Source organism: Piliocolobus tephrosceles, chromosome 14 (genome assembly GCF_002776525.5).
Source record: "Piliocolobus tephrosceles isolate RC106 chromosome 14, ASM277652v3, whole genome shotgun sequence".
Taxonomy (NCBI): Eukaryota; Metazoa; Chordata; class Mammalia; order Primates; family Cercopithecidae; genus Piliocolobus; species Piliocolobus tephrosceles.
In genome coordinates, this window is record NC_045447.1 from 40893193 (window position 1) to 40914241 (window position 21049).

Consider the following 21049-nt stretch of genomic DNA (forward strand, 5'->3'; position numbering starts at 1 on the left):
GTCTCAAAAAAATAAATAAATAAATAAATAAATAACTAAAAAGAGCCCCAGCTTTATGTAGTTATCTTTGGGTCCAAAGAGAATTGAGATACCTATATAAAGCTGGGGGTCTTGAAGTTCCATACCCTCTGTGGATCCAAGAATTTATGTCCAAGACCTTGTTTTCTTTCCTCCCTTGCAGCTGAGGCTCTAGGTTTCTGGAATCTATTCTGGGCGAGCGTATGTCCTAGTTAACCTTCACCATAATAATGCTGCAAACAAACCACTTCTAGATTCAGTGTCATATAATCAAAAGCATTCATTTTTTACGCATCTGGGTTCAGCTGATCTAGGCTAGGTTCATTGGGTCTTGGCTCCAAGCTATTGGTAAGATCTAGGTTGACCCCATGTGTTTCTCATCTTCCATGGAGCAGCAGCTACCTGAGGCATGTTCTTCCCATGATGAAAAGCAGGAGTACTAGGCAAGCCTTACATACGAGCGCACTTTAACTCTGTGTTTACACCATATCTGCTAACATCAGTTGGCCAGAGGAAGTCACATGGCCCACACCCAGAGTCAAGAAGCAGAGGAGAAAGAAGCTGTTCCCATGGGGGTGCGGAGAAGGGAGTAGATATTTACTGAACAGTAATCTAATCTACACGTTTATCTTCCTCTTTACTTCCCATTTGAGTTTCATATCCTTTTTCATGTTCAGTCCCTGGGTTTCCCTTCCTTTCCTTTGCCTTAAACTAGATCTTAATATGTTTTGGTATTTGTGGAATAAGAGTTTTTCAGAGAAATTTCTCCATCACATAACTAGAAGTGTGTGTTGTATGTAGAGATTACATAACAAAGCCAGGTTTTCAACTTTTGACTTCCTCTTTTTTTTTTTTTTTTGAGATGGAATCTTGCTCTGTCACCCAGGCTAGAGTGTGGTGCCACGATCTTGGCTCACTGCAACCTCTGCCTCCCGAGTTCAAGTGATTCTCCTGCCTTAGCCTCCTGAGTAGCTGAGATTACAGGTGTACACCACCAAGCCCAGCTAATTTTTTTGTATTTTTAGTAGAGAAGGGATTTCACCATGTTGGTCTGCCTGGTCTCGAACTCCAGACCTCAAATGATCCACCCGCCTTAGCCTCCCAAAGTGCTAGGATTACGAGCATGAGCCACCACGCCCAGCTGTGACTTTGTCTTTTTTGACCACACTATAGCTGCCTTTTAAGTAAATGCCCTCCTGATAGAGTGTTTTTCAAACTGTTAGCCATGGCCACAGTAAAAACAAATACATTTTTCTGTCATACTCACTACACATATATGTAATTCACAAAATATTAATGCTGACTAAGCAAGGTGCACTCTGATATTTTCTTTCTTTTTTTTGAACAAAACCTGACTTTCTTTTTTTCTTTTTTTTTTTTTTTTTTGAGACAGTCTTGCTCTGTCGCCCAGGCTAGAGTGCAGGGGTGCAATCTCCGCTCACTGCAACCTCTGCCTCCCCGGTTCAAGTGACATCCAGCAACTATCTGGCCTCAGCCTCCCAAGAAGCTGGGATTACAAGCATGAGCCACCATGCCCAGTTAACTTTGGTATTTTTAGTACAGACAGAGTTTCACTATGTTGGCCAGGCTGGTCTCGAGCTCCTGGCCTCCAGCAGTCCACCCGCCTCAACCTCCCAAGGTGCTGGGATTACAGGCGTGTGCCACTGCGCCCGGCCAAAGTCTGACATTCTTAACAGATTTTATTATATTGACTGGCATGCTTTAAATTCATAAAAGCTTTGGAGAAATCGTCAATTCCCAACCCCATAAAAAGTATTTTGAATGCGGAAAAAAAAAATGGAAGTAATGATCTACGCAGATACAAAGCGTGCCTTAGTTACTCCCATATCCCCAACTGCTATTTGGTGATAAAGAATTCTCAGAAAGTAGAGTGTTTTTAATACTCTTCATGTAGAATCTCACCAGTGTAAAGAACCAACAACATTGATCTGGTGCCTCCGCTCACTCTTTGCAAACTATTTTTGGAATCCTAAGGTGTAATTATACATTTCACAGACATTTGTGAGATAAGATAAACATTATGTTTATATCCAACATGAGCCAGGCTTAAAGATTTTCTAAAAACCATGTGTGGCACTAGAAACTTCATGCTGTATCAAGTCATTATAAGTATCAAGCTACTGGACTCTAAATGAAATATTATAGATAAACATTTACTGAAAATCAATATAAAAATCTGGCCCAGACTGAGTGCAGTGGCTCACGCATGTAATCCCAGAACTTTGGGAAGCTGAGGCGGGTGGATCACCTGAGGTCAGGAGTTTCAGACCAGCCTGACCAACATGGCAAAACCCCATCTCTACTAAAAATACAAAATTAGCTGTGTGTGGTGGCGGGCACCTGTAATCCCAGCTACTCAGGAGGCTGAGGCAGAAGAATCGCTTGAACCTGGGAGGTGGAGGTTGCAGTGAGCCAAGATCGTGCCATTGTTCTCCAGTCTAGGTGACAGAGTGAGACTGCATCTCAGACAACAACAACAAAATCTGGCCTAGAAAGACCAGGATGGAAATATGCAATCTTCTTAAGATGGTCAAAAGTGTGTGTGTGTGTGTGTGTTTTTAATAAAATTTTTAAAAGCTCTATATAGTTTAAGACAAGTATGTGTAAGATATGTGTGTGTTTTATATGTGCTGACTTGATCATGACAACTCGCTAATTCTATTTTTTTTTTTTTTTTTTTTGAGACAGAGTCTAGCTCTGTTGCCCAGGCTGGAGTGCAGTGGTGCGATCTCTGCTCACTGCAAGCTCGGCCTCCTGGGTTCACGCCATTCTCCTGCCTCAGCCTCCCGAGTAGCTGGAACTACAGGCGCCCGCAACCACGCCTGGCTAATTTTTTTGTATTTTCAGTAGAGACAGGGTTTCACTGTGTTAGCCAGGATGGTCTCAAACTCCTGACCTGATGATCTGCCCGCCTCGGCCTCCCAAAGTGCTGGGATTACAGACATGAGCCACCATGCCTGGCCGACAACTTGCTGATTCTTATGAAGAATTAGGGATACACATCTTCAGCAATGCACATGAGAAATAAACTCTGAAAAAGACAATTTCTTGGGGTTAGAGAGGACCGTATTTTGGGAATTACTTTAGAGAAACAGACAGTCTAGGATTATAGCTGAGAAGGACTGGAAGACTTCAGGAGATACTTCAGCTTCTAGATTTTGAATGTTGAATAAATCATTGAAGTGTGATACCTACGTTATCCTTTTCTTTGCAAAAAATTGAGTAGTAGCACATTTCTTTATCCGGAATAGCAGACATTCATTTTTTCAATTAGCTGTTCCTCATCCAAGGCATTAGGAAGATCTCTCTCTCTTGTTTCCAAGTACTAGCACTGGAATTCCTTGTAACTATGGTTTATCTAGATTATGTAGCTCGTTTCTCAAGGCTTCTGTCTTTTCAGAATCTGCAGCACCTGTTATGTAAACAATAGCGTTGACTCCTCTGCAATACAGTTCCTACATGCTCCAAAATTGGGGTTGTCCTCCCATGTCCCAGATCTTTTTTTTTTTTTTTTTTCTGAGATGGAGTCTCGCTCTGTCACCCAGGCTGCAGTGCAGTAGTGCAATCTTGGCTCACTGCAACCTCCGCCTTCCAGGTTCAAGCACTTCTCTGCCTCAGCCTCCCGAGTAGCTGGGACTACAGGCACGTGCCACCACGCCTAGTAATTTTTTATATTTTTAGTAGAGATGGGGTTTCACCATCTTGGCCAGACTGGTCTTGAACTCCTGACCTCGTGATCCACCCATCTCGGCCTCCCAAAGTGCTGGGATTACAGGAGTGAGCCACCGCACCCAGCCATGTCCCGGATCTTTACTGTGATGTTACCTTTAGTTACTTTCCTCATGTCGAAGCTCACTGTGGGTATCATGTTTTCACTAAATTGACCTGATGCAGTGATATTCACAAAAGTGGTCTTGGCCCGAGTCCTGCAGCCCCGCAAGCATCAGTTCTATCTCCTGCTTCCAAAAGAGCAAACTGAACTAGCACAGCAGGCAGGAGATGCGCACCAGCATGACAACCACTGGGAGAGAGGATGGATGGGAGAGCTGGCAAGCAGAGGCGAGGATGACTTCCACACAAGCCAGCCTCAGCCTGTACCACCCAACAGCTCCTCGGGACCCCAGTGCAACACAGATGGACACAGGCAGGTGGCAGCAGCCCTGATACTTTCTATTTCATTTTTTAAATGCTGGTCATGACACTAAACTGGTTTTACAATCTACCAATGAGTTGGAACCTTTGGTTTTGAATACACTGACCTAGTGAACTCCTTTCATCATTTTCCCTTCCCTGTTATTAATCTTATCTCTTTGCAAGAGAGAATAAACTTGAACTGTTTTTACATCCAGCTCATTATGAACTTCTCTGTGGTCTGTGATCTCAGGTCAGCCTTTGGTACTATCTAGTTCCTTTCTATAAACCAAACATGTATTGAGCCCGGCTCTGGCACATACAACCCAGTGTTGGGCACCAGCAAACATGCAGGTAGGTTAGTACCCAGTTCATAAAGAAATGACATCAAGAGGCTTCAGCCTAGACAAGTACTTGGCCAAAGGGTGACCCAGCTGTGAAGTGCACTAAGCCCCTTGGAGGCCATGAGATGGTCAGTGAAGGCTGCACAGAGAACAGATCTGAGCAGGGAAAGAGAGCAAGCAGGGAAAGATGTCAGGAGGTGTTTGCAACTTATCTCAGCAGAAGTTGGGAGCCACTGATAGTTTTTGAGCCAGATAGTGATGAAACCAGATGAAGGTTTTGGGAAAGTTGGTGCAGCAAGTCCATTCAGCATTCATCCAACACACCCATACTAAGCACCTTCTACATTTTGGGCACTGTTTAGGCATTCTAGGTGCATCAGTTAACAAAACAGATAATACCTCTGCCTCATGGCATTTATATTCCAGCTGCAGGGTTGGGGGTTGAGGAAGTCAAGCTTATATTACTAACAAGCCACATAGTGTGTGGAAGATGAGAATGCAAAAGAGATAGGTAAAGGAGATTGGGAGTGCCATGCGTGGGGATGCATCATGTAGGGTGCCTGGAGTCTGGGAGACCAGTCGGGATGACAGGGTATGGGGATGAGACCTGAGCTCCAGCAGTGGCGGCGGGAAGGACAGAGGGGTAGAAAGGCATCGTTCAGCCTCATGCTCCTCTGTTCTCATCTCCTTTCAGAAACACCATGCACAACATCCGTGGCAACAAGCAGGCCCAGGCAACAGGCCATGAACCTCCGGGGGAAGATTCTCCACAGAGTGGGGAGCCTCAGAGGGAGGAGCAGCTCTCAGCCTCTGACCCCAGCACCCCAGGTGAGCCTCTGTCCAGGGCTGAGCTGCCTTCAGGGACCAGCTCCTCACGGCTGGCACAAGTGCCTTCTTTCCTTCCAGTGAACCAGCATTTGTGTGTTTGTGTGTGTCTTTGTTGGCTTGGGCTACTTACTAAAACCCCAATAAACTGTGTGGCTTAAATAACGGACATTTATTTCTCACAGTTATGTGGAGGCTGGGAGGTCCAAGATCAAGGTGCCGGCAGATTCAGTGTCTGGTGAGGGCTCCCTTCCTGGCTTGCACATGGCCGCCTTCTCACTGTGTGCTCATGTGGCTGAAAGATCTCTGGTCTCTGCTGCTTCTTCTAAGGGTACTGATCTTATCAGGGGCTCCACCCTCATGACATTAAATCTGATCACCTCCCAAGGGCACCACCTCTTAATACCACCACTCTACTAAAAATACAAAGGTTAGCTGGGCATGGTGGTCAGTGCCTATAATTCCAGCTACTCAGCAGGCTGAGGCAGGAGAACCACTTGAACCTGGGAGGCAGAGGTTGCAGTGAGTCGAGATTGCACCACGGCACTCCAGCCTGGGTGACAGAGTGAGACTCTGTCTCAAACAAAACCAAAAACAAATGTACACGTGTGATAAAATGACATAGACCTATGCACACATGTTGTACCAACACCCATTTCCTAGAACTGATAGTGTACTATAGCTGTGTAAGATGTCACCATCGGGGGAAGCTTGGTGAAGAGTATTTGAGACATGTCTGCATTGTCTTTGCAACTTCCCATGAGTCTATAATTTTTTCAGAGTAAAAAGTTAAAATAAGGCTGGGCATGGTGGCTCATGCTTGTAATCCCAGCACTTTGGGAGGCCAAGGCTGGAGGATTGCTTGAGCCCAGGAGTTCAAGGCGAGCCTGGGCAACACAGGGAGACCCTGTCTTTACAAAAAAATTTAAAAATTAGCTGATCATGATGCGAGCCTGTAGTCCCAGCTACTTGGGGTGCTCAGGTGGGAGGATCACTTGAGTCAAGGAGGTCGAGGCTGCAGTGAGCCATGATCATGCCTGGGTGACAGAGTGAGACGCTGTCTCAAAAAAAAAAAAAAAGAAGAAGAAGAAAAGAAAAAGCACCCTTTGGAGCAGTCAGTGCCTGTCAAAGCCCCAGAGAGCATAACAAGCAGTCCAAGAGAAGGCCAGTGCTATATCGGATCAATCATCATCATTATAATGCCAGCAGTTACTTTGTGCCTGTGCTGCAGTAAGCATTTTTTTTTTTTTTTTTGGTAATAACTTTATTAAGATATATACTATACAATTCACCCATTTAAAATGTGTAATTCAGTGGCTTTCTGTATATCCACAGAATTATGCAGCCATCACTATAATCAATTTTAGAACATTTTTATTACCCCGAAAAGAAACCTGCACCCTTAGTCATCAACCTGAATCCCCACTGCCCCATAACGCTAGGTGGCCACAACCTTTCTTTCTCTATGGATGTGCCTGTTCTGGACATCTGCTGTGCGTAGAATATACCATGGAATATACCATGCTGTGACTGGCTTCTTTAACTTAGCAGAATCTTTTCAAGTTTTATCCGTGTGTACCAAGCACTTTACCTACATTGACCTATTTAATTCTTACAGCAACTGGAACTGTGTATATTGTTATTATCCTCATTCAATAAATAAGGAAACTGAGGCATGGAAGGGTGGAGTGACTTGCTCACGGCCACAGAGTGAGTGACAGAACAAAATCTAGTATATAAAGCAGATAAAAGCAGAGTTGAGGCCTGAGTGGGAGTCTGGACTCCTCCTCTGCTCCTCTTACTCCACCTTCCCCTCCCGGTCAGTCCTTGAGGCACTCCCATGAAATCCAGGGCACTGATTGAACGCCACTGTCTTAGGCCTCATTTTCTCTAATTATAAACTGGGCACTGTGAGGCCTGCCCTGCCTTTCCTCAGAGTTGGTGCACAGTCATGTATCAAAGGGCGGCAGTGCTACAGGGAGCTTCTCTGCTCCCCTAGACCCCATCACAGGAAGGAGAAAGAGGTACTACATATTTCTGAGCTCTGCGGGCTGCCTTGTACCCATGGTAGCCTGATTTCTCTTCGATCTGGAACAAGACTGTTCTGGTTTTGCACTCAGCAAGGCACTGTTGTTTTGTTTGTTTTGAGTCAGAGTCTCACTCTGTTTCCCAGGCTGGAGTACACTGGCATGATCTCAGCTCACTACAACCTCTGCCTCCTGGGTTCAAGCAATTTCTGGCTAATTTTTGTATTTTTAGTAGAAATGGGGTTTCACGATGTTGGCCAGGGTGGTCTCGAACTCCTGACTTCACGTGATCTACCCGCCTCGGCCTCCCAAAGTGCTAGGATTACAGGCGTGAGCCACCGCGCCTGGCCGATCTAGGTACTGTTTTTGCACTCAGTGTCTGGTTCCTGTCACCTACTGGAGTAACTCGTTATCTGTTCAAGACTGTTTGGCCAGCCCTTGGCCTGGTCTCATGCTATATCATTTGGCCTATCCCCAAAGCCCTGTGTGTCCCCTATCCTGGGATCCCATACCACATTCTTATTTTCAATACCTTTAACACTTTAGTCCCAAGAAATAGGTAATAGTTTATTAAAATGCATACTCTTACAAATGAGTAATTTGGGTTAGGACATTTAGATAAGATCAATTTATGATCCTACAAAATATCTGACGGTAGGCAGTAAATGTGGCTTTAAGCTCAGCAGCCAAGGCAAAGAGGGAAATGCAAGCAGCTAAATTATTTCCAGTGTCCATAAGACTAAAAACATATTTTCTTATAAGAAGCAAAGCTTTTCTTGGAAGTTCCTAGGGCTGAAGGGAATTTCTTCTGCTGGGGACTCATAACAGGCATGATGTATATATCCTATGTGAACAAGCTTCTCAAGGGCCCTTGGCCACATAATCAGGCCATTAAATGTCCCTTGATGCAGGCTGATGGCAGCGACCAGAAGCACAGCTGGGTCAGGGCAGGATAAGTCAACCCAAGGGAATGATTCTCTGGTGTTGGGTTTGATGTAAGAATAAAATTTTAATGACTTGAAAACAGTGGGTGGCAAACATTTTTTGTAAAGAGCCAGATAGTAATGATTTGAGGCTTTGTGGGCCATAGGGTTTCTGTTTTAAGCACTCAGTTCTGCCTTTGAGGAGTAAACACAGCAATAGACAGCACATAAACAAATGGGCATGGCCGTGTTCTAATAAAGCTTTATTTATAAAAGCAGGCTGTGGGCTGGATTTGGCCTGTGAACCATAGGTTGTAACCCAGGAGATAAAAGGACTATGCATCCTTGAGACAATCAACTGTGGGGGAAATATGTCTCTTAACTTAGCTTGGAATAAGAAGAATCAAGTTAGGCCGGGCGCGGTGGCTCAAGCCTGTAATCCCAGCACTTTTGGGAGGCCGAGACGGGCGGATCACGAGGTCAGGAGATCGAGACCATCCTGGCTAACACGGTGAAACCCTGTCTCTACTAAAAAAATACAAAAAACTAGCTGGGCGACGTGGCGGGCGCCTGTAGTCCCAGCTACTCGGGAGGCTGAGGCAGGAGAATGGCGTGAACCCAGGAGGTGGGGCTTGCAGTAAGCTGAGATCCGGCCATTGCACTCCAGCCTGGGCAGCAGAGCGAGACTCCGTCTCAAAAAAAAAAAAAAAAAAAGAAGAATCAAGTTACATGTTTGAGCTGCTCTCTGGAGCAAGAATGCAGAGTACAGACATTCATTCTGTGTTCCTATCATCAGACAGATCTGTGTGCTTTGAAAATCTTCTAGCACATAGAGGTGGGATCCTGAAATAAGGAACAGAACATCCTGCCAGGGCTTGTGCCCGAGGGGAAAGCCACTTGGCAAATACCAGCAGGGTGCAGCAGGGTGGCATGAGAGACCCATCCAGCCTGGGTGGGATCTGAAGGAAGGAGACAGGCACAGTTTAGCAGATGGGCCAGCACAGTGCAATAACGTTTATGTAGGCCAGTGGTTCTCACAGTCTAACCCCTGGACAAGCTGTGTCAGCATCACCTAGGAACTTCTTAGAAGTGCAAATTCTCAAGCCCTGCCCCAGACCTATTAAATTCAGAGCTCTAAAATTAGGGCCCAACCATCTGCATTTGAACAAGCCCTCCAGGTGCTTCTAAAGCAGCTCAGGTTTAAGAACTGCTGATGTCATCCGTCATAACTTCTGCGTTTCTCCTCTTGAGCAGGGAGAGAGCCCGAGGATTCTCCAAAACCTACACCCAAGTCTTCTCTGACCATCAATTTTGTTCAGAAAGCCAAGCGCCAGAACAACACCTTCCCATTCTTTTCTGAAGGAATCACACGGAACCGAACTGCCCAGGAGAAAGTGGCAGCCTTGGAGCAACAGGTTCTGATGCTCACTAAGGAGTTGAAGTCTCAGAAGGTGAGGTCTGGTCCCAGAGAGGCCCCAGGTTCCAGTGGACCCCTCCAGTTCCTGGAGCCTTTCGGGCAAACTAGATGGGATGCAGGAGCCCTGCTGGGCACCAGCAGGTCTGGTCTTTAAAGGCCAGCAGGCACCAGCTCTGGTCTTTAAAGGCCAAACTGCGGAAGGTTGAAATATGCTGTTGATTACTCAAGAACCTAATGTCACTCAAAGCAAGTCACAAAAGGGCACCAAGGGCAGGTATCTCTGGAGATCTACTCTAATAACTGTCTCTTGGACCCCTCCTGGAGGGCATGCATGGTCTCACCCGCTACCCAGAAAATGACAATATTTAGAGGCAGGTGATCTGGATCTAGGGTCATGGGAGGAGCTGTCGATAGAACTGGGGGGAGGCTTTGACCTGGCAGCTGATATCTGGGTACAGATATCTGAATGACCGTCACGAGACTGTCACAGGAGAAAGCAAACAAGCAGCATGTGTGTGGCCCAGGGCTAAGCCAGGACCGACACAGAACAGTGACAGGAATATTTGGGCTTAATATGGTAAGAAGTTAATTATGAGAGTTACAAAAAGGAAGAACTATATAGTCATTGTAGAAAACAGATCTCACACACACAGACATTAAAACTACTCCATCACTTGGACTCGGGAAGGGGAACATCACACACTGGGGCCTATCATGGGGAGGGGGGAGGGGGGAGGGATTGCATTGGGGAGTTATACCTGATATAAATGATGAATTGATGGGTGCTGACGAGTTGATGGGTGCAGCACACCAACATGGCACATGTATACATATGTAACCTGCACGTTATGCACATGTACCCTAGAACTTAAAGTATAATAAAAAATAAAAATAAAAATAAAAAAACTACTCCAAAATCCTACATCCCAGAGAGTAAATGGTATTAAAAGCCAGGGGCTACCTTATGAAGTAGTGAGGGTCCCAGGGCGGGGATGCGAGGGGGTTTCAGTTCCGGGTGGGAGCCCCTCTTTAGAGTGATAAAAGTGACTAAGTTAGGCAGTTACATAAATCCCAAGGGTGGGGCCTGGTGGGGCCTGGTAGGGCCTGTGGTGGCAGTGGTGGGCTCTACTGAGGGGCTAGACTCCTTTTCCTCCAGAGGAAGGCCTAAGCTTTTGTGTTTGAACTTTGGCTGCCTGGAGGCCCTTTCTGCTTTGATTCTCAGTCCTGACTCCAGAGGACTTAGGCTGGGGAGGTGGGGCTTATGCCCTATTACCTTCTGAATATTTCTTATAACTTGTACATTTCTTTTCTTTTCTGCCCTGTTTTGGGGGAAAGAAATCTAGAAAAAATGCTCTCCCTATACCTAGTTTGGCCCCTCGTCTGCCTTTTCTGCCCCTAAGCAGTGACCACTGTCAGCAGATCTCAAGGGAACTGGCAGAGGCTTCATTCCTGGCATGTCAGGAGTGACTTTTTTTTTGTTTTGAGATGGAGTCTCACTCTGTCATCCAGGCTGGAGTGCAATGGTGCAGTCTTGGCTCACTGCAACCTCCACCTCCTGTGTTGAAGCAATTCTCCTGCCTCAGCCTCCCAAGTAGCTGGGATTACAGGCGCCTGCCACCATGCCCAGATAATTTTTTTTTTTTTTTTTTTTTTTTTTGTATTTTTATTAGAGACTAGGTTTCACCATGTTGCAAGGCTGGCTTTGAACTCCTGACCTCAAATGATCTGCCCGCCTCAGCCTCCCAAAGTGCTGGGATTACAGACATGAGCCACCGTGCCCGGCCAGGAGTTACGTTTAATGAAGCAACTGGTGATTAGAGATTAGAGTTCTTAAAGGAGGGGCCTCATTTATTCATATGTTCTTAACTCATGTGTTTATTCACCAAGTCTTTATTAAGGGCCTGTTATGTGCATGTAGTGTTCCAGGTGCTGGGAAAGAACAAGGAGCAAAAGGCACAGACTCTGCCCTTACAGGGCTTGCATTTCATGGCAAAGACAGACATTAAACAAAGCAATACCCAAATGTGTAGTTATAACACGTGAAGTCCCCTCTGCTTCTGCTTAGCAGCCCAGCTGTCTTTTCCTCCTGTCATCATGGTGCTCCCGTTGTGAGGCTGCTGGACGCTCCTGAGAGCTGAGAGGGCGTGAAACAGAGCCATAGCAGCTACTCGATCCCTGGACTGGTAGAGCTTAAATCCCAAACCCAAACCTGGAAAGAAAAAGAAATCCTGAATATATGGGCAACCTCCCTTGACACAGTCTTTCTTTCTAATACATTACAAATTGTCAGATGAAGTAGAAAGGCCCCGGGAGACCTAGATTTCATGAAAGTTTGCCCCTGATTGCTCTGCATCTCTGGGGGACTTGTCATTCTTCAAAAAATAAAGGCAAGATCCTTGGCAATTAATAAGGGTTGCCCAGGCTATTGACAACTCCCATATATGCAGAGGGAAGTTGTCAGGAGGAAGTTGTTGATGCATTGAAGAATCTGGATTTTTTTTTTACCAGGTAACCTTCCACCAGACCTCAACTTTGTGTCCTGGGACAGACGGTCAAAAGGAGAATGAGTTGTGATTTATTTAGTTTATCTATTTATTGTGCAATATGAGTGGATTTGTGTGTTCTTCAACCCATTCCACAAATGCACTTCAGTCTTCAGGATGATTCAAAGCACCGGCCTTTAAATAAGACAGCACAGGCTCAAATTCTGGCCTCTCTAAATTTCTTAACCTCTCTAAGCCTCAGTTTCCTCTTCTGTAAATGGAGTTACAGCCATGTTTACTGGAGAGACCTGTGCCCAGATTCATAAAGCCCAGTACCTGGCACCCAGCAGCTGCCCAATAGATGCAGGCTCTGGTTGTTCTGGCAATTACTGCAGCCCTGCTTACCCTCCATGTCGATCTCTTCCTGCCCTACCAGCAGTGAGGTGCCCTGCTGAGGGTCTCTGAGACGAGGCGGGAAGTGAGAGCCCATCAGTGCCTCCAGGAGATGTGCTGTGGGGCCATTGCAGTGATCAGGGAACTTCGGTCTTTATTCCACATTAGGAAGGGAGGAACGGCAGTCCTGTCCTCTAGGGTTTCACCTATAGCCCAGATACTGAAACCAAAGAGGTGAGACAGAAAAAGCCAGCACAACTTCTGGGTGCCCAGTGATGCCCCCAGGCACTCAGAATGCTGTTGGGAGAGCCGCTGTGCCTCTGAGACCCTCATTAGAGTCCCATCCATCAGCTGGGAAGATAGGCACCTGGACTCTCAGGAGCTACCCCTGGGAGGTACCTTCCTGCGTTTCTTTAGTGGGAAGGCACCCCCTGTCTACCTCAAGCTGCAGGATGACATGGGGATTCGGCGTCTTATCCTGGCTCACCTGGCCATTGCCAATGGCTTTAGTGACTCTTTAGGACTTTCTATCTCAAGCACTGTGAGATGCTCTTGAGAGCACACTGGGGACAAATCCCTGCCCTTGGGCACCTCACCGTCTAGTAGGGCACCTCACTTCTCTGGTAAGAGAAGATGTGAACACGGGAACTGCTGGTATGAAGCGCTGCCCCAGGACTGTGCTGAGCCTTCCCATGTGTTTTCTCTGTCCTTACAATAGTCGTCATCCCCTTTCTCTGAAAAGGAAACTGAGGTTCTCCGAGCGTCTGCATGCTCAGGGTCTCCCAGAGGCTGAGCCAGCATTTGAGGAGCTCAGAGGAGTTGGGTGACTTGCCCGTGCTCAGGCAGCTGGAAAAGCCAGGATTGGGGCCCTAACCTCCTTCTCCAGTTCTAGAGGCTGGGCTGCCCCCTCTCCTCCATAATCTCATGGTGAGTCCCAGTATGAGACACAAGCACCGAAACTGATCTTGAGAAAAAAATGAATGTACTCCCTGTGTACCCCCTGGTGTCATATCAAACCACGGGGCGACTCCAATAACCATGAAGCCATTGTCTGTCCCTGCACCTGCAGCACTGGCCCCACAAGAGGTTTGGGCTCTAGGAGATAGCACCAGATGGCTGATTGGCCAGGGACTGACCCTTGGAGTTGACAGAACTGCACCCAGCCTGAAGACCGTCTGCTCTGGCAGATGGAAGGCTGTTGTCTGTGGTGATGTTGACCATCTGTTGGCAGCTGGGAATGATGAACCCCTCTGGAACCCTGCCTGCAGCCCTCTGGGGCCACCTTAGTTCAATCAGGATTACTGGGTAAAGGGACGTAATTTTTTAGCAAACTTGGTGGGGCAGCGTGCAGCCTCTTACTTTCCTAGAACTCCAGCCAAAAACTTCAGAGGACATGAAAGAGGGCTGGGAGGTACCTTGGGCATGTCAGCTTGGGGAGGGACACTTGGCACTTTCTCTCTCATGCTAGAGGCAGTTCTGAGTGGAGGAGGAACCTTTAGCCCCATTCATGAGAAAGCAGAGGTTCAGTGAAGAGGCCCCCTGAGCCACCCTCCTTAGAGTCACCTCATTAGATACGCCCCCCACGGATCCAGAATGGGAACCAAGGCCTGTGCAACTCCAAAGCCCATGCCCTTCATCTGACCCTATGGGGCCCACCACTGATGAAAGTAGCAATGCTCTAAAAAGATAAAGGATTATTTTTTAAAGATGATTTGTTGACTTTTAAAAATTTAAATAAAATAACAACTTAAGCCCAGGTATAAAAATCTGAGATGAACCAGACAACTCGATTGAGAGATATTAAAAGTACTACTTGGGCCATGCGTGGTGGCTCACGCCTATAATGCCAGCACTTTGGGAGGCTGAGGTGGGAGGATCTCTTGAGCCTAAGAGTTCAAGACCACCCCGAACAATGTAGGGAGACCCTGTTTCTACAGAAAATAAACTAATTAGCTGGGCATTGTGCATGCCTGTAGTCCAAGCTTCCAGGGAGACTGAGGCAAGAGAACCACTTGAGCCCAGGAGGTTGAGGCTGCAGTGAGCCGTGATTGCACCACTATACTCCAGCCTGGGCAACAGAGTGAGACCCTGTTTCAGGAAAAAAAAAAAAAAAAAAAGCTTCATTTCATCAACCCCTCTATTTTTAAGAATTGGTCCTAAGACATTGCTTATAATCCAGACTTTAGGTTTCCTGAATTCATGACATTCTCACTCCTCATCTTACAGGTCCTACTGGGGATCCCTCCCTCTGCCCTGGTTCCTTTCTTTCAAGCCTATTTTATTCTGGTACAAGAATTCTGGGGGTGGGAGGAGAGCCTCCTGGGCTGTTGTCTTGGTCTTCGATTCTGGGAGCCAAATGCGTGAAGGAGATAGCTAGATGTAATGAAATGAGCTTTAGAGTCAGCTCCCCAAAACTGAGGGAAAGATACCAACCTGGTTCTGCTCCTAGGGCAAGTCTGAACAATGATGTCTGTTGGTTATTTTACTGGGCAGTCATTCAAGGTAATCTCCAAATCTCAGCTGAAGCAGAAAATGGCCTAGGCTCCCAGTTATCCTGGAGCCACAGGAATGTTAATCTCTCTCCACTGAGCCCTGAGAAGCTGACTTCTTCATTCTGAACATTCCAAACATTCCCTTTTGGTTTGCAATCACGGTGCTGTCCTCACCCCACCTTCCTGCCACACCCCAAGGCTCCCACAGCTTCATGGTAGTTCTTTCCTTCCTCCAGGTCTTTACTGGGGCTGTGGCTTGGCCACATTTGGAGGGCTGTCCCCACCCTCATCTCCCACCTGCTGCTTGACCATCTCTGGCCCTTCTCATTCTTCACGGTTTCATTTAAATGCTCTGGACTGGTATTCCCCGCAACCTCCACCCCAGACAGAAGTCATTTCCTTTCCCATGAACACCCTTGTTCCCCTGACTTGCAGTAGATCATTCCACTGCGGTGGGTCATGTTCATTCCCACCAGCCTTTGCAGTCCTTGGAGGTGGGAACTCTCACCAGTCCCTCTCTGGGCCACAGCACCTGGCTCAGGGCCTGGCCTGGCACCCAGTGGTGCTTGGTAAAGGTTGGACAGATAGATGGGCGTGTGAAAGGAAAAGAGAGAACCTGAGAAAGGATGGTCACTAGTCCTAAGGTTTCAGAAGATGCAGGCTAAGGTGGTCTTGTCATTAGCTTCTCCAAAAAAGTCATGGTTTCTGGCAGTTCTCCTCTAATATAGAATTGTTCTTAGCAAATAAGCCCATGCAGTCAATCCATTTGTTTTAATACTTTGGTGTGGTATAGTTGACATGTCTCTAGGAAACCATGTTTTTCCAAATGAGAAGCACAGAGCAGGGCAGTGTTGCCTGAAAGTCATACCTACCTGGTATGAGGTCCACGTGGGCCTGGCTGCTGATGTCTTGATCCTTGGCCCAGAATGAATTCACATCCCTGCTTTAGGACAGATAGGCCTGAGTCCAGGCATGGCTCTCCCTGGGGACATTACAGGCTTAAAGGCACAGGGAGCTGAGCAGACCTTGAGTTCCTGTGTGAATCAGTTGCCCCTGCTGAGGAATAAATCAAGCTCTGTTGCGTCTGAACTTTCTAGAGTTCCTTCCACCAGCTTTGCAGGCATCAGCTGGTGGGCTGGAGGGAACTAGGCACAAATGGGTTGAATGAGGCCCTCTGTGCATGGCTTTACATGGGGATTGCCAGTGTATTTCCTCTTTAATGCTGCCTCAACTTGATTGGTAGTGACTAGATGCTATATTGAGAAGGATTCTGAGGCCTCAACTAGGCTGTGCAGGAAGAAGTATGGGAGATGAACTAATAATGTCTGCCACAGGGATGATGAGGGAAAAGTAATGCCACATAGCTGCCACCCCTGGTTTTCTTAGTGACTGAGCACAGGCTTTGGAATCTGCCCAATTGAGACTGAATTCCACTCTACTCTCTGCTGGGCCTCAATTTGTTCATCCCTGAAATAGATGTGTATATGTCAGGATATGGGTTCAGCTGCTATAACAAAAACATCTCCACTGGGCATGGTGACTCACACCTGTAATCCCAGCACTTTGGGAGACCAAGGTGGGCAGATCATTTGAGTCCAGGAGTTTGAGACCAGCCTGGCAACATGGCAAAACCCCATCTCTACAAAAAAAATACAAATATTAGCCTGGTGTGTTGGCACGTTCCTGTGGTCCCAGCTACTTGAGAGGCTAAGGTGGGAGGATCAGCTGAGCCCAGGAGATTGAGGCTACAGTGAGCCATGTCCGTGCCACTGCACTCCAGACTGGGTAACAGAGTGAGAGGCTGTCTTAAAAAAAAAAAAAAAAAAAAAAGGTTCAAAGCACTGTGGCCCAAAACGAGTGAGAAGTTTCTCACTCACATTAAAGAACCCAGAGGTAAGTGAGAAACTCTGAGCTGGCGAGCAGCCCTTTCTCAACACGTACATTCTGCTGTGGCTCTGAGGCGGCCATGCTGGTTCCTGCCACTTCCCAGCCAAAGCAAAGAGAACTGGACGAGGGGAGCATGTGTCTACTGGTTTTAAAGGTAGGACCCAGAAGCTGCCCATTTCACTTTTGATTTCCCATTTAGGCAGAACAGTCACTGGGCTACACCTCACCATGGCTTGGCTGGGAGATGCAGTTTGAAGCTGGGGAACCATGTGCCCAGCTAACACTCACTTGAACAGAGAAGGAGAAAGTGTCAGGATGAGGTGCTGCAGGGATGCTGCTGGACACCTCTCAGGGTGGTTAGGAGAACTACTGATAACATATGCCCCGCTCTGGCGCCCAGCAGGCCCTCCCTGAGCTCACAAGATGCTTCCCTCTCCCTGCCCAGGAGCTGGTGAAGATCCTGCACAAGGCACTGGAGGCCGCCCAGCAGGAGAAGAGGGCGTCCAGCGCATACCTGGCGGCGGCTGAGGACAAGGACCGGCTGGAGCTGGTGCGGCACAAAGTGCGGCAGATCGCGGAGCTGGGCCGGCGAGTGGAGGCCCTGGAGCAGGAGCGGGAGAGCCTGGCGCACACAGCGAGCCTGCGAGAGCAGGAGGTGCAGGAGCTACAGCAGCACGTGCAGCTGCTTATGGACAAGAACCACGCCAAGCAGCAGGTCATCTGCAAGCTCTCTGAGAAGGTCACCCAGGACTTCACGCACCCCCCTGACCAGTCTCCTTTGCCCCCCGACGCTGCTGACAGGGACTTCCTGAGCCAGCAGGAGAAGATCGAGCACCTGAAGGTAGGGGCCTTCCCTCCAGGGCCTGCCTGGCCTGCGGGTCCTCTGCCCCGGCCCTCAGGGAAGGGATGCTCTCCACCCCTAAGGGTTTGCTAGGTGGAGTGGGGCATATCCCTTCATCCTAAAATATTCACATTAGAAACACATGTTGATGGGAATATTACTGTACGCTTCTTCACTTTCTTCACCACAAGGCCCAGTGCAGTTTGCCTGGGCCTTGATTGACCCATTAACCAGTAGCCCTGGTATCCTGGGCTACTGCAATGTAAAGGTGCCTCTAGATTATCAAATGAGAGATGAAAGCCCGAGACTAGCTGAGTGTGGGGCCTGGCCTGGTCAGCCTCCCTTAGTGCCATCCCAGTGCACCCGAGAGCCCTAAGGGACCAGCACAACCCTCCCCCCACAGTCCTGTGCCCGCACAACATACAGATGACCTGCAGCTGGCAATAGTCACCGCTCCCATCTGTAGAATTTATAGGGTGTTTCCTGTGTGCCGGGCACTGCCCTCGGTGCTTCGCCGCATTTAGTCCTCGTGCCAGCCCTGTGAGGTGAGGCAGCCACTGGTGTGCTCCCCCTTTACAGATGTGAATGCTGAGGATGAGAAAGGTTAAGGAGCTTGCCCAGGGTCATGTGCTGAAGAAGTTAGGGAGCTGGAGTTGGGTTGGAGCTCATGTCTGCGGTCTGGTCTGTCTGCTCTGCTGCCACTTCTAGCTACTGCCACCATCCCTGCTCCCCCTTTCCTCCCCTTCCTTCCCCTTCTCTGTCCCTATCTTTCCCTAGGCTTCCCCATCCCACAGGGACCAGTGGTGTCACAGGGGGTAGGAAGTTTATGTGAGGTGTGTTGCCTGCCGTGACCCGCAGCCTCCTCTCTAAAGGGTTGTGACAGGAACTGTCCCACTGGGAGGCCTGTGACTGTGGAGTGTACCCATAGCCCCCACTGTCCCTAAAGGGAGCCATACAACCAGGGTTCGTCCTGCCCCAAACCCTGCCACTCACAACCACATATGTACAGTCAGATGCAATATAATAATGGGCTGCATGTGTGGTGGTCCCATAAGATTACAATGGAGCAGAAAAATCCCTATCACATAGTGACAACATAGCCGTTGTGACATCATAGCACAACACGCTACCTTTTCTATGTTTACATGTGTTCAGGTACACAAATGCCATTATGTGACAGCCACCTACGGTATTCAGTACAGTAACAGGTGCACAGGTATGCAGCCTCGGAGCAATAGGCTACACCATCTAGCTGGGTGCGTAGTAGGCTAAATCACCTAGGTTTGTCTACGTCCACTCTATAATGTTGGCACAACAATGAAATCAACTAGCGGATCACAAGGTCAGGAGTTCAAGACCATCCTGGCTAACACAGTGAAACCCCGTCACTACTAAAAATACAAAAACCTAGCCGGGTGTGGTGGCGGGCACTTGTAGTCCCAGCTACTCCGGAGGCTGAGGCAGGAGAATGGCGTGAACCTGGGAGGCGGAGCTTGCAGTGAGCTGAGATTGGGCCACTGCATTCCAGCCTGGGCGACAGAGTGAGACTCCGTGTCAAAAAAAAAAAAAAAAGGAAAAAAAAAGAAATCACCTAATGATGCATTTCTCAGAGTGTATCCTCATCATTAAGCGACACAAGACTATACATATAGACATATAACCTTGAGAACTCTCGTGCTACTCTATCAAGGAACTAGTGGGTGAGGGCAGATGGAGAAAGAAAAAAGAAAAATAAATCAGGAAGCTTTTGAGAGAAAAACTCTCAGTGGGCAGTGTTGAACAGTGGCCACCACCCAAGCTTTGAAGTCCGACTGACCTGTTTGGCTGTTGGCTCTGCCTCTTTCTAGCTGTGTGACTTTGGGCATGTTATCTCACCTCTCTGTCAAATAGCCCAACTAGTCCCCTTGACTAGGGCTGTTAGAAGGATAAAGGAAAAGGATGTGAAACCCGATTCACTTCCCTTTCATTCAGCAAAGACCGAAAACCCACATAACCAGTTCCTGAATCTTTTCCTTTATTTAGTCTGAAATCAGAGATTCTTTTGGGTTAAAATAAAACATAACCTTTCCAATGCAAATACAGCTGGATGATTAGAAAGCTCTCAGCCCTCCAAACAGCAGGGAAAACTGCTTCCATCTGATTGCTTTTCTACACTGCCTGCCCCCAGCCAGGCGTCTTCCTCTTCTCTCCACCCATACTGCCAGAATCCACTATGCAAGCCCTGGTAGAGCAGCACCGGGGTCAGAAAGATTTGTGGTGGCACACTCCCGTGTTCCCATCTACTCTGGAGGCTGAGGTGGGAGGATCGCTTGGGCCCAGGAGGTGGAAGTTGCAGTGAGCTGAGATCGTGCCACTGCACTCCATCCTGGGTGAAGGAGTGAAACACCATCTTAAAGGAAAAATAAAAAATAAAAAAAGAAAGAAAAGGAAAAAGAATCAAAAAAAAGAAGAAAATTAGACAGAACGCTAGATCAGCCAGGTGGCTTCAGACAGCCTGTGAGTTGATTGTAATCATGGACTCACTAGGAGACTGAGTATGCCCCTGAATTTACATATTCAGGAATTTTCTTGATCAGTGAGCTCAGCTACATGGAGACTCTGGGTATGTGATTCACATTAACCAAGAATACACTAGCCGATGATCCTCAGAGGCCCAGTGTTTTGTGCTTTGTGCTTTAAAAGGTTGCATAAGGCCAAGTGTGGGTGGCTCACACCTGTAATGCCAGCATTTGGGGAGGCTGTGGCAGAAGGATTACTTGAGGCCAGGAGTTAGAGACCGGCCTGGGAAACATAGCGAGAACCCATCTCTACAAAAAAATTAAAAAAATTAGCCAGTCACAGTAGCCTGTGCCTGTAGTCCCAGCTACTTGGGAAGCTGAAGCTAGAGAATTGCTCAAGCCCAGGAATTCGAGACCAGCCTAGGCAACACAGCAAGACCCTGTCTCTAAAAAGAAATAAAATAAATTCGCTAGGCATGGTGGCACCCGCCATAGTCCTAGCTACTCAGGAGGCTGAGGTGGGAGATCACTTGAGCCACCCAGGAGTTCGAGGCTGAAGTGAATTGTGATCACGCCACTGCGCTCCAGCCCAGGTAACAGAGTAAGACACTGTCTCTATTAAAAAAAAAAAAAAAAAAGTAGAAAAGAGAAAGAGTTGCATGTAGTTGGTGTTCCTTATCTTTCAGCTTTTAGAAGACCCATCAAATATCCATTGTCTTGAGTTTGAGGATAGAGAGTGTTCAGATTTC

General features: G+C 47.6%; 1 protein-coding gene and 1 pseudogene across 4 annotated transcripts in view; one reads left to right on the plus strand and one right to left on the minus strand.

The window, feature by feature from the left end:
- The window catches only part of TBC1D2 (TBC1 domain family member 2), a 62946-nt gene that overhangs the window by 24004 nt on the left and 17893 nt on the right, over nt 1-21049 (plus strand). For 3 of the 4 annotated variants that reach the window (XM_026456164.1, XM_026456162.1, XM_026456163.1), the window contains 3 exons: nt 5209-5342; nt 9544-9740; nt 17407-17802. In XM_026456164.1, coding sequence (XP_026311949.1) covers nt 5216-5342; nt 9544-9740; nt 17407-17802 — 720 coding nt within the window. In that variant the 5' untranslated portion in view covers nt 5209-5215. Of the gene's footprint in view, nt 1-5208; nt 5343-9543; nt 9741-17406; nt 17803-21049 lie in introns of those variants that run through there. The other variant, XM_023202923.1, reaches the window with a different exon arrangement.
- Nucleotides 3184-4052, minus strand: LOC111536830 (annotated as a pseudogene).